The 13,860-nt window shown below is 34.6% G+C and overlaps 1 protein-coding gene across 1 annotated transcript in view; it reads left to right on the forward strand.

Moving 5' to 3' along the window:
- Me1 (malic enzyme 1) overlaps nt 1–13,860 on the forward strand; it is a 149,766-nt gene that overhangs the window by 10,548 nt on the left and 125,358 nt on the right. The window contains exons 2-3 of the mRNA XM_026410476.2: nt 4,768–4,901; nt 6,961–7,110. Of these exons, the coding sequence (XP_026266261.1) occupies nt 4,768–4,901; nt 6,961–7,110 (284 nt within the window). The remainder of the gene's footprint in view (nt 1–4,767; nt 4,902–6,960; nt 7,111–13,860) is intronic.

Consider the following 13,860-nt stretch of genomic DNA (forward strand, 5'->3'; position numbering starts at 1 on the left):
TTAGTAGATTCTGGAAGATTACTTGTCCTGTTTGCTGCCCTTAGCAGTGAAGCAACATACTATTCTGCTATCTAGGCATCTAGTCCATAAGGTGCTTTGTTTTTGATGGTGATACTGGGAATCAAACCCAGGGCATTATTATGCATGCTCTGCAAGCATTCTGTCACTGAACTACACCCCAGGGGTAGCCCAGATCCAAAAGTTTTTTTCAAGATTAAGAAAATAAAACACCAAAAAAGGGCAAAAAACTAAGATTGAATGTAGTGAGGGTGCTTTAACAGAGTCAGAATTACAGATGGTCTAGAAACCCAAGTTAATCTTTCAACTACATGAAATACTTGGTAAAAATCAAATGAAAGTCAGAACTTGCATATCTACTTTGAATTCATTATCCTGTTTTGAATAGGCCCTGCAAGATAATACTAAGGTAAAAATTCTTTTGAAAAAGTTTTAAAATTTTTCTTTCTTTCTTTCTTTCTTTCTTTCTTTCTTTCTTTCTTTCTTTCTCTCTCTCTCTCTCTCTCTCTTTCTTTCTTTCTTTCTTTCTCTTTCTCTCTTTCTCTCTTTCTCTCTTTCTCTTTCTCTCTCTTTCTCTCTTTCTCTTTCTCTCTCTTTCTCTCTCTTTCTCTTTCTCTCTCTTTCTCTCTCTCTCTTTCTCTTTCTCTCTCTCTCTTTCTCTCTCTCTTTCTCTTTCTCTCTTTTTCTTTCTTTCTCTCTCTCTTTCTCTCTTTCTCTCTCTCTCTCTCTCTTTCTCTCTCTCTTTCTCTCTTTCTCTCTTTCTTTCTCTCTCTTTCTCTCTTTCTTTCTCTTTCTTTCTCTCTTTTTCTTTCTTTCTTTCTTTCTTTCTTTCTCTCTTTCTCTTTCTCTCTCTCTCTCTCTTTCTTTCTCTCTCTCTCTTTCTCTTTCTCTCTTTCTTTCTTTCTTTCTTTCTTTCTTTCTCTCTCTCTTTCTCTCTCTCTCTTTCTCTTTCTTTCTTTCTTTCTTTCTCTCTTTCTCTTTCTCTCTTTCTTTCTTTCTCTTTTTCTTTCTCTCTTTTTCTTTCTTTCTCTCTTTCTTTCTCTCTTTCTCTCTCTCTTTCTCTCTCTCTTTCTCTCTTTCTTTCTTTCTTTCTTTCTTTCTTTCTTTCTTTCTTTCTTTCTTTCTTTCTTTCTTTCTAGCAGGGGACAGAGTTATTGCTAAGTTGCCTGGACTGACCTTGAATGGATCCTCCTACTTCAGCCTCCGAAGTAGCTGAAATTACAGTTGTGTATCACTGTGCCCAGCTAAAAGAATTATTTGAATCATTTTAACTGTCAAGTTTTAGATATAACTGACTTATTTACACATTTTTACAAAATATATCTCTGTAAATATGCCTCTGTTGGTATGAAAAAATAAAAACTGGTTTAAATCAATTCATATCATAAAATTTTCAGGGATTCTAAGATTTAAGTTGTCTTACTGAAAATTTTTTAGCTCATAGAGAGGTAATAAAAGAAAATGAATCTGATCATAGGATAATTTCCCCTCCCAATCATAATATTTTAAGCTGGTTCAGTACTCCATATTTCTAAGTCCCAGGGTAAATATTTTGACTGAGAGAGTGTGGGAATTTGTAGTTACTAAACATCAAAGAATATCAAAGATTTCCAGATGGCATTATCAGTTATGTGGCATAAGATATGGGAGACCTGTTAGATTTAGGAATTAGTTTTGGACCAGACATTGGAAAATTTTATATAAAAAGATTGGCTAACTATAAATGATAGGTAAATGCCATAATTAAATGAATGAAGGATCCTATGTTAGTATGTCTGAAAATAAGTCTTATTCTCAGAATATTGACCTTGAGCTACATTCCCAGCTCTTTTGATATGGTACCTTGCTGAATTGCTCAGGCTGGCCTAGAACTTGTGATTTCCCTGCATTAGCCTCCAGAGTAGTTGGCATTATAGGCATTTGCCACTGAGTTTGGCTAAAATATTGACATTTTGATTATCATTTTCTGCAGGCATATTTCAAAGCATAACATAAAGAAATTTATTGCTGCTTCTAAATATTTATAGAATTTTGACAGTTTAGCCTAATCCCCCACTTTGTATTTTGTAGTTAAAGAAAAATGTATTATATTTTACAAATATATTACTATATATAATTTTGTTTCATTTTAATGGATTATTTCATGACATTTTAAATTATTAGTCTCCAGTTGTACCTTGGGCAGGTGAAATATGCCTTCCAGTTTATAGATTATCTTTTCACAAAATATTTCCTCTTGGTTGGGTTAAATTTTAGAATGAATATGCCTATCAGTTTCCTAAACACCAGTTTTATAGTTTTATAAAATGTTTATGACTCTAGAGTTGGTTATTTAAAGTTTTCTTGTTTTATGTGCAATAAATTATTGAGTTCTAATTATGTCAGATCTGTTCTAGCTGCTAGGGAAAAAGCAATGAATAATACAAGCAAAATTTCTTGATTTTTAAGGAGCTTGCTTTTTAGGGTGGGGACACAAAGCACAAATAAAGAAATAAATGGGCAAAGAACCCAGGCAATACCACAGGTGTCTACTGGTGCTGCCTAGAACTCCTAGGTAAAGAGCAGGCAGACTGTGCTAGTCTCTTGTTTTCTAGGCATCCAGGAGAGTGTGATTGGGTCAGACACAGTTGGCCATATTGGATTATCCTTCTTGAAAGAGACCTTCTGCTTCTGTCTTTACTTATTGAAACCTCACAGCATTCCTAAGTGAGCATATAACAGTGGGAATTTTGTGGCTATGAGAATAGCTGAAGTGGGGGAAAACATCTGGTAGCTAGATTTCATCTTTGTTGATTCATTTGGAGACTTTATAAAAATTCGAGGTTGGACATGGACACATCTTATATTGGAAATTTTGGAGCCATTAGTCTCTGCTAGCTTTTGTAGTCAACTAAGATACTGTGGGGTGTCATTCAGTGGACAAATTTAATTGTCTCTTTAGTATGTCTTCCTGATCCAGTAGGCTATTTAAACAGCCTTTCTATTAGGGGCATGAATTAATGGAACTGATCATGTCAGAGATTAGAAGAAAGAGAGGGTTGTTCATCTTTTGGTCTCTTTCACAGACTTTCTGGTATTAAACATGTTCATACTTCACCACTCAGGGTCTGTCATCTCCCTCTGGGTTGAACCAAATTGTCTGCTCTTGACCCCAAGTAGTAAACTTCATAAGAAGTTAGGAGTCACTGTTCTATCCTTGCAAGTAATTTTCAGGGACAAAGGAGGATGATTATAGAACCACTCATGACAGTGAATGTGTTCCTCTCTATCCAAGTTGTCTATAGCAGTAATAGTCACAATGTGCATACTTAGCTTTTCACAGGGTTAGTATTGTAACCAATGACGTTTGTCTGAGGAGTGATTATGGCTAATTGAAAAAAAAAATCAATGCGCAAAACTGAGAGTTGTAGTCCAGTCCATTTAGGCTTCTGTAACAATGTTATGGACTGGGTAACTTATAAACAAAAGAAATTTATTTCTCACATTTTTGAAGGCTAGGAAACCTAAGATCAAGGTGCTGCAGATTTGTTGTCTGGTGAGGGTCCCATTTCCTGCTTTATAGATGGCTAGCATCTTCTGTTTCCTCAGAAGAGACAAAGCAGCTCTCTGGGGTTTCTTTGTAGGGAAACTAATCATATTCAGGAGGGTAGAGAGTCCTTGTGACCTAATCACCCCCCAAATTCCCACCTCCTAATGCCATTGCCTTGTGAGTGAGAATTTCCACATATGCATTTTGATGGGGCACAGACATTCTGTCATAACAGCAGCCATCATATCATGTCAGCTCATATGCATGCTGGCAGCAAAGAAACAGCAATGCAGGAGTCAAAGAAGCCTATTGATCTTTTGTATCTCCAGGCAGAGTCTTCTCTGGAGGGATTCTTTATCCCAATCTTCCATATCATTCTCTCCCATTAACAACTACAGAGGCTTGTTTGCTTTTATTTTCCATATTATACCCTAGCAAATCTCTTAGGTCCATTCTGGTTTTCGCACCAACTCATAATATCTGCTTTGTTGCTTGCTTTTAAACTCCATAATTTGTTATTACTATCATTTTATACAATCAGTGTTCATGTAAATAGAAAACATAACATATTAAATTAATAAGACTATAATATATGTAGTAGGTCAGTTTGATAAAACTTTAGAAAGGAGGGAACATTTGAGGTAATTGTTGACAGGCAGAGAAGAAAAAAAGACATTCTTGACCACAAAAAATAGAAGGGTGTGGTGTGTTTAAGCAATGGGGAAAAGTTTTGCATAGCTGGAGTGCATAAGAATAGTGTGATAACTCAGGAGAAGAGTGCTGGAACACGTATCTCAGAATCATACAAGGTATTTGCTGAGGCAAAGAAGCACAGCAGGTCACAGGTGACATACTCACGTTCATAATCTTGAAATTTCTTATAATAAATATTATTTTTGTATTTACTGACATTAATGATTATATCTTCTTTCACTTTTGTGCTTCAAGTAGTTTCCTCCCATCCATTCTCTAATTTCATCCTAACAATATACAAATGACAGAACTCTAAAAAGTCCAGTATTCTAATTTTTGTAGATAAGGAAACTGAGGTGTGGAGAACTGACATGATTTATTTACAGTTGCGTGACCATGCTGAGAGTGATGCCAGATCTTCTGATTTTTAATTCCATCCTCATTGGAATTTATTGTTGTGTGTTTGTGACATACTTTTTGTCCTTTTTTTCCCTCTTCAAATTAGTGTGTTTTCCCTTTCTCCACAGGACTTAGCTTTTACTCTGGAAGAAAGACAACAGTTGAATATTCATGGATTGTTGCCACCTTGCTTCATCAGCCAGGACATCCAGGTCCTTAGAGTAGTTAAAAATTTTGAGCGTCTGAACTCAGATTTTGACAGGTAACTTGTTCCTAAATATGATTTCTATAGTCCTTGTGTGTAATTGTTAAAATATTTCATTATTTGGAAAGGGTAGTCAGTTTGGAGGGGAATTGTTTGTAAAATACAGTTATTTTTTAAATTATTTTATTTATTTGAAGATAAAACCATCATAATTTCCTAATGGATTCTATATGTGTGTTAGAAAGCTTTCAGAGAAGAGGAGATGTTTTAGTCAACTGTTTTGCTTCTGTGGCTAAAGGATCTGACCAGCACAACTGTAGGGGAGGAAAAATTTATTTGAGGGCTCATAGTTTCAGAGGTCTTAGTCCAAAGAAGGCTGGCTCCATTCCTCAGGGCTCTAGGTGAGGCTAAACATCATTGTGGGAGAGAGTGGTGGATTGAAAGCAGCTCACATCATGTGATCAAGAAGCAGAGAGAGACTACAGTTCCAGATACAAAATATATACCCAATAGCTATGCTCCCAATTAACCACATCTTCAGCCACACCTCACCTGCCTCTAGTTACCACTCAGTTAATCCCATCAGGGATTAATTCACTGGTTGGGTTAAGATTCTCACAATTCAATCATTTCTCCTCGGAACTTTCTTGTGTTGCTTCACCTGTGAGCTTTTGGGGGATACGTTACATGTAAACCATAACTAGAGACAACAACAAAGAAGCTGAAAGGGAATGACCAGTGATGTAGAAGAAAAACTAAGAATATGATGGCCTAGAAGTCAAGGAAAGAGAATATGCCACATTTTAGGGGATGTCACTTATGTCAAATGTTCTTGATAAGTAAGGCGAGATCTGAGAATTAACCACTGATTTAGCAATGATGACTCCCACATTGCTAATTTTAGCATGTCTAAAATTAAAGTCACCATCTTCCTCCCAAATGTTTGTTTTCTGGATTATTTTACCTAATTGCCCAAGCATTAACATCCATTGATTTTTTTTCCCAGGTCTATACATTTTCATTTGTTCTAGGGAATGGAAATGTTTGTTTTCTGTTGCTATAACAAAATATCTGAGTCTGACTACAAAGAAAAGAGATTCATTTAGTTCATGATTTTAGAGGCTGAAAGTCCAAGATTGAGCAGTCCCTTTTGTTTGGCCTCTGGTGAGAACCGTCTTCTCTGTTATAACATGGCAGATGGCATCATAACAGGAATGCCTATGAGAGGGAGAGATCATAAGGCCAGAAATCAGTGAACAAGATGGGGCCAAGATTGTTCTTTTATTTTAATATTTCACAGTTGACAAAACCAACTAGGGCCCCATGAGAACTACATTAATACCTTCCAGAGCAGCTTCCCCAGTGACCTAACTACCTTCCATTAGGCCCCACCTCTTAAAGGTCCCTCCACATTTCACATTGCCACATGGAGGCCTGAGCTTCCAGCACATGATCTGTTGGAGAACACCCTCAAATGATATCTAAACCATATCAGAAAATCAAACAAAAAAATCTAGTAAGGTTGTTAAATATAGTTGTGCAAATTTTTTTTTTCACTTGTACCAAGCAGATATTTTTTTGTTCTCTAAACTATGGAAGATTACAGGTAACATTAAAAGGTTTATGTTTAAAAAAATAACTCTAGATCAGAAATATCTCTAGACAGAAAAGAGCTATTAGATGCAATATTTAGAAAAGTCCTTTGAGCTTGCCTGTCTTAGTTATTTCTAAAGTGAGTGCTACACTACCTTACCCATTTCCTGCATGTTATTTCTCTTATTTATCAATAGTGAAGTTAAAGGATAAAATTTTTCTGTTTAATTAGGTAAGTAAATGCTTAAACTATGTCTATAGAGGTATTTTCATTTGTCTTTCATTTTAAAATAGAGATAAAAATCTAAATGTTGAGTTAAATGATGTTATTTCAGCAATGATTTGAATACTGGAGTGATAGTAATCAAGTTTATTGTTCTTCCTTCTTTGAAGTATTTAACATTTCTAAATTTGTATTTGGTTAGATGTTTTCTGCATGACTTAAAAATGTTTAATTAGAATTCTAAGCAGTTATTTCATTACTTTGTTGGATGTAGATCTAATTATGTCCCATTTTCCACAGGTATCTTCTTTTAATGGATCTTCAAGATAGAAATGAAAAGCTCTTTTATAGAGTGCTAACGTCTGACATTGAAAAATTCATGCCTATTGTTTATACTCCAACTGTGGGTCTGGCTTGCCAACAATATAGTTTAGCATTTCGGAAGCCAAGGTATGTAAATTTTTATTCTAAATGCAACTTGTATCTTTACTTATTTTTATAATATTTTTGTAGTAATTTAAAAAATATTTTATTATTATTTATAATTGGCAAACAAAATTGTGTATATTTAGGGTATGTACCGTGTTGTTTTCAACATATATCCGTTGTGAAATGTCTAAATCAGGCTAATTAACATGCATTACCTCACTTGCTTTGACCTCCAGGACCAAACCTTACAAACCAGCAAGGTGCAATGGGGGATTAAGAAAGACACACAAACCTTACAGAGAGAAAGCTGGGACCAGGAGGGATACTAACTTCTGATGGAAGAACAGTGACCCAAAGCTAGATAAGCATATTTATTATATAGGGTCTTACAATTAGGATGCTTAAACTATAGGAACATTGTCCTTTGTGGACTAAAAAGTTACAGAACCAGAAACATTATTGTAGCTATTCTACTGTTGCAGTGCTAGGAACATTCTGTTATTATCCTACTGTATCAGGGAAGCCTATTGTCCAGAGTTTCTGTAAAGCAGGCAGGCTTGAAGTTGGCAGCAGTTGCAAGATATGGTGGTTATCTTGTTATGCTCAGAATTCTCTATTTCTGGCAGCTGGTGTCTGAACTCAAGGTCAAGACTGTTATTGTTCTGTACCTTTGCATAGAACTTCCTCAGGCAGGGCTTTACCAGAGCTCTTGGGCAATCTTCTCCTGCACGTTTGCACAGAAAGGTTCCAGAGAAAAGCACAGCCACAGCTCTGAAGCAGAGAGATTCAAGATTCATACTTACTTTTTTATTTTTTGTGGTGAGAACACTGAAATCTACTCCCTTAGCAATTTCAAGTACAACATTAACTGTAGTCACTGTGTATACAGTAGATTTCTTGAATTTATTTCTCTTATCCAGCTGAAATTCTGTATTCTTTGATCAATATCTTCCCAGTTTTGCACCCATCCTCCAGCCTCTGGTAACTGCCATTCTACTCTCTGCCCTTATGAGTTTTAGATTAAGTGAAATCATACAATATTTATTTTTCTATGTCTTGCATCTTTGACTTAATGTAATGTCCTCTCCGTTCATCCATGTTGTCATAGTATTTCCTTAAGACTGAATAGTATACCATTGTATATGTACACCACATTTTCTTTATTCATTTGCCTATTGACAGATATTTAGGTTGGCTATTGTAAAGAATGCTGCAATGAACATGACTATGCAGATTTTTTTGGACATATTGATTTCACTTACTTTGGAGACGTATCCAGTAGTAGTCAATAGGATTGCTAGATCAAGTGGTAGTTCTATTTTTAATTTTTTGAGGAACTTTTATACTGTTTTTCATAGTGACTGGATTAATTTACATTTTCACCAGTGGCCTCTAAGGGTTCCTCTTTGTCTACATCTTTGCAAATATCTTTTTGATAATAGCTGCTCTAATAGGTGTGAAGTGATATCATTGTTTCTATTTTTAAAATTTTATTTATTTATTAATTAATGTATTTTTAAAATTTATTTTTGGGTATTGGGGATTGAACTCCTGGAGCATTCAACCACTGAGCCATATCACCAACCCTTTTTTATATTTTATTTAGAGACAGGGCCTTGCTAAATTGCTGAGTTTGGCTTAGAACTTGAAAGCCTCCTGCCTCAGTTTCCAAAGTTGATGGGATTATAGGCATGCACCACTATGCCCAGTATTTATTGTGATTTTAATTTTCATTTCTTGGATAGTTGGTGATGTTGAGCTTTTTTTTTCCGTATACCCTTTGTCCATTTGTGTCTTCTTTTGTGGAATGTCTGTTCAGTTTTTGCCCATTTAAAAATCTGGTTGTTTTCTTGCTTACTGGGTTGTTTGAGTTCTTTATATATTTTGGATTAATTCCTTATTAGATATATAGTTTACAAAAATTTTCACCCATTCCATGGGTTTTTTTTACTCATTTTTTCCTTTATAATGCAAAATATTTTTAGTTTGTAATCCTATTAATCTGAGCTGAATTTGCAAGACTATAAATATTCATTATCTTTCTTAGCATCTTGTTTTTCTATAGAAGCATTAATGAATTTGACTACAATGGTTTTCTCAGCAATAAACTATTTAATAAATAAAAAGGTAGCCAAGACATGGTGGTGCATTCCTGTAATCACAGAACTCAGGAGGTTGAGGCAGGAGGATTGCAAGTTCAGTGCCTGTCTCAGCAATTTAACAAGGCCGTAAGCAACTTAACTAGACCCTGTCTCAAAAGAAAAAATGGTTAAGTGCTCCTGGGTTCAATCCTTGGTAGCAAAAAAAAAAAAAAAAAAAAAGAGATAGCTGGAGAGGGGAAGAGGAGGGGATGGGAAAGGGAACAGGAGGAGGGCATTATAGTAAAATACCTACAAATGTTGAATCTTAGCAAAAGGTATTTATTGTATTATTCTTTTAACTTTTCTGTAATATTTGAAATTTAAGTAAGAAATTCTTTGTCACCAGGGCTGGGGCTATATATAGCTCACTGGCAGAGAGCTTGCTTAGCATGTGTGAGGCACTGAGTTCAATCCTTAACACTTCATAAAAATAAACAAATAAAATAAAGTTATGCTGTCCATATATAACTACCAAAAAAAAAAAAAAAAGAAATTCTTTTCCAAAAAAGTAAAGCTTCTAAAGGATTTTTGTATGCTGTCTTCTGTATGACAGTTTCTGTTTTATGGCTTTTTAATGTTTATATTTTGTTGAGCTTTGGATGATTTCGAAGATTTTCAGTAGAATAATTGTCATGGCTTCACCTATAATTATAAAAACAATCTGTTATAATTATAAAAACAATTTCTGTTTGAAATTGCATATATGGCATAAATTTAGCATTGTATTGATTGTGAGGGTGTTCAGGTAATGATGGATCTTTCAGGCATCAGTTAGCATGTAAATTCTTGTAGTCCCTTTTTCATTATTGTGATGAAATATCTGAAGCTGGGCAACTTTATTAAATTTTAAGAAATTTATTTAGTTGACAGTTCTGGTGGTTCAAGAGAGTGCTGATATCTTCTCATCTCTGATGAAGGCCTGTAAATGGGTAGGTAATGTCACAGTGGTAGGAGCTTATGAGAAAGAGAACACTCTTATCAGTCACACAGCCAGACAGGAAGCTGGAGAGATTCAGGAATCAGGCTTAGGCTTTAACAATTCACTCTGTCCAGAATTAACTCAGGTCCTAGGTGAACTACCTTAATCCCTTCTGAGGGCAGTGCCCAAGATGACCTAAGGACCTCCCACTAGGCTCCTCTCTTAAAGATCCCATTACCTATATGCCTCCAAACTGAGGACAAGCCTCTAACCGGGACCTTTGGGGGACAAACCATATCCAAGCCATAGCATAGAAAATTTTTGTTTTTAAAGTAAAATCAATATGTGTTTTCTAAACTATTCCCAGATACCTGGAAAGTGAACAGGAGGACTATACCTCTTATTGTATTTACTTTTTTTTGGATTTATTATCTTAAGAATATAGTAAATGAGAATTAAGTATTAATAGTACTTAAAGTACTGAACACAGTTGTAAATAGATTTATCTTTTGAGTATACTTTTAAATATATAATTAATGATAGTATACTTTTCTATGGCTTGTTATTTTAATTTTAAATATGACTTAAAACTGGCGGGTATGTGAAATAAATTTTTATATTAATAACTTTCCAATTTTTTCTTTTCTATGGTATAATGCTAGAATATAATATTCACTTACTGGTTTTCTGTGGAATTTCTTCTCTTTTCAGCATATATATATTTTGGGGTTTTCAAGTTTTTATGAATGTTGTTGGGCATGCTTAGATTGTCTTTATCCTATGTACCCATAGAATTTTTAATTTTTACTTTTTAATTTTTTAGTTGTAGATGGAGACAATACATTTATTTATTTATTTATTTATTTATTTATTCATTCATTCATTCATTCTATGTGGTGCTGAACATCAAACTCAGTGCCTTACATGTGCCAGTCGAGAACTCTACCATTGAGCCAAAATCCGAGCCTGTGCCCATAGCATTTTAATTTTTTATCTTTTTGGCTACTGAGGATTGAACCCGGGGATGCTTTGCCACTTAGCTATATCTGTAGCCCTTTTCATTTTTTATTGGAGGCATAGTCTCACTAAGTTGCTTAGGGCCTTGTTAAGTTGCTGAGGCTGCTTTGAACTTGTGATCCTCCTGCCTCAGCTTTCCGAGTCGGTGGAATTACAGATGTGTGCCACCATGCCTGGCAGCATTTTAATTCTTAAAAAATATCCAGTATCTGGTGGTACAGTCTGCTTATGACACCACACCTAGTTGTGGCTAATTTCCATATTGACATGTGATTTTGGGTGAAATGCTGAACTCCCACAAATGTATTGCTTGAATCACTTATATTTCATGAAAATTTAAAAAAATGTTTCATGCAAATTAATAATACTAGTATATGTGAAGAATAGCTAAGGCAGATTTAATAATTTCTTTGGAAATATTTCTACCTACTCTATTTTTATACTGCATTTTCTTCTATTGAATTCTTATTAGCTACTTATTATTACACTCTACCTTTGACAATTAATCTTTTTCCTACTATCAATAGTTCTAATGTTCTACTAAAGTATTCTTGATTTCTTTTCTTAATATCTTACTAATCCTTTAGTCCCAACTAGGTTGTAGGAATTCCAGAGACAAAAAGATGATTTTTTAATATAAATTGTCTTATACTTCTCATGCTGTTTAGGCTTAGTGCCTATTATTGCTCTGTTAATGTATGTTGTTTGCTCTCTCATAGAAACAGTAACAATAATATTCTGTTCACTCAGTCACAAACAAAAAATAACATGTTGGTATATGTACTGGTATATTCTTTGATTCTCCTACTATTTAAGCATATTATTCTAACAGTCAAATTCTTATAAATAATTACTATGAAAGAAATTTGATTCACTCCAAGGAATCAGGATGTAAGAAAGTAAACTTTTTTATTGATTTAATTTTTTTAAAATGCATGAAGTGGAGTGCATTACAATTCTTATTACACATAGAGCACACTTTTTCATATCTCTGTTTATATATAGTGTATGTTCACACCAATTCATGTTTTCATACATGTACTTTGGATAATGATGTCTATTACATTACATTCCATCATCATTGCTATCCCCCTGCACCCTCCCTTCTCCTCCCACCCCTCTGCCCTATCTAGAGTTCGTCTGTTGTTCCCATGCTCCCGCTCTCTACCCCATTGTGGGTCAGTCACCTTAAATCAGAGAAAACATTTGGCATTTGTTTTTTGGGAGGACTGACGAACTTCACTCAGCATTATTTTCTCCAATGCCATCTATTTACCTGCAAATGCCATGATTTTATTCTCTTTTATTGCTGAGTAATATTCCATTGTGTATATATGCCACATTTTTTAATCCATTCATCTATTGAGGGGCATCTAGATTGGTTCCACAGTTTAGCTATTGTGAATTGTGCTGCTATAAACGTTGGTGTGACTGTGTCCCTGTAGTATGCTGTTTTTAAATCCTTTGGGTATAGACCAAGGAGAGGGACAGCTGGGTCAAATGGTGGTTCCATTCCCAACTTTTTCAAGAAATTTTTTCAAGATTTTCCAAGAAATCTCCATACTGCTTTCCATATTGGCTGTACCAATTTGCAGTCCCACCAGCAATGTATTAGTGTGCCTTTCTGCCCCACCCCGACATCCTTGCCAACATTTATTATTGTTTGTCTTCATAATAGCTGCCATTCTTACTGGAGTGAAAGTAAACTTTTGAATTAAATATAGACAAACAACTCTATGCCCACATAGACACTCTTCTTAGCTACTGTACTTTACATAATGAATCACTGATTTGAATTTGCAAACATGTTGAGGTAATACAACATGTTATTGGTGGTAATTTTGAAAAAAAAATTTCCAGCATATGATTAGACTAGTACTTTTCATTCGCCAAAAGTTGAAAAAGAGTTCAGTACTCAAATTAATTGGAGAAAATAAGAATTAAATATTATTCTTTACTGCAGAGTTCTCAATAATAGCTATTTTGCAAGTTTTTTGGAGGGTGAGAATTGAGTAGTAATATGGATAATATAACTGGCATCAGTCTTGGCACATAGTAGCTATTCCTAAATTATAGTTATTGCTGGTATTATAATAACTCTCAGGTTTCTTGATGACTAAGTAGATGATGGTATCACTCCCCAATTCTAAAATGGTGAGTGTATGTTTGTAAGACAGAAAGTTATTTGGGGGTATTTTGAGTTTTAATTTCTTTGAGATATCTTTGTGGAAGGGTATATTCGTCAGTTAAATATATGGACCTGGGACTTAGTAGATAATGTGTTAAAGCTCCTGATAGTTTTAACTTGCACATTATATACACTACACAAATGATACTTCTTTTGGTTTTGAAAATGAAGACTATCAAGACTCTTTGTTAAAGAGAATCATTCAGTAGGATATTCTGGTTTTATCTTCATTCTTTCCTAGAAAGTTCTTTTATTTCATTTTATTTTTTGCAGTGTTGGGGATTGACATGTACTCTAACCACTGTGCAGCACAACCAACCCCACCTGGAAAATTGTTAAAGAAATACATTAAAGGAACCATTAAGATGAATCAAAACAAAATATTAAAATAGTTTTAGTGTTTGTGTATTTAGTTCCTTCAGAATTCCAAAAATGATTTGAAGTAGAGTGTTCTGGTAAAGGCTCTCTTCTGGGTTGCAGACTACTACTTCTGAGTGTATCCTTAT

The sequence above is a fragment of the Urocitellus parryii genome, chromosome 8 (genome assembly GCF_045843805.1).
Source record: "Urocitellus parryii isolate mUroPar1 chromosome 8, mUroPar1.hap1, whole genome shotgun sequence".
Lineage (NCBI taxonomy): Eukaryota > Metazoa > Chordata > Mammalia > Rodentia > Sciuridae > Urocitellus > Urocitellus parryii.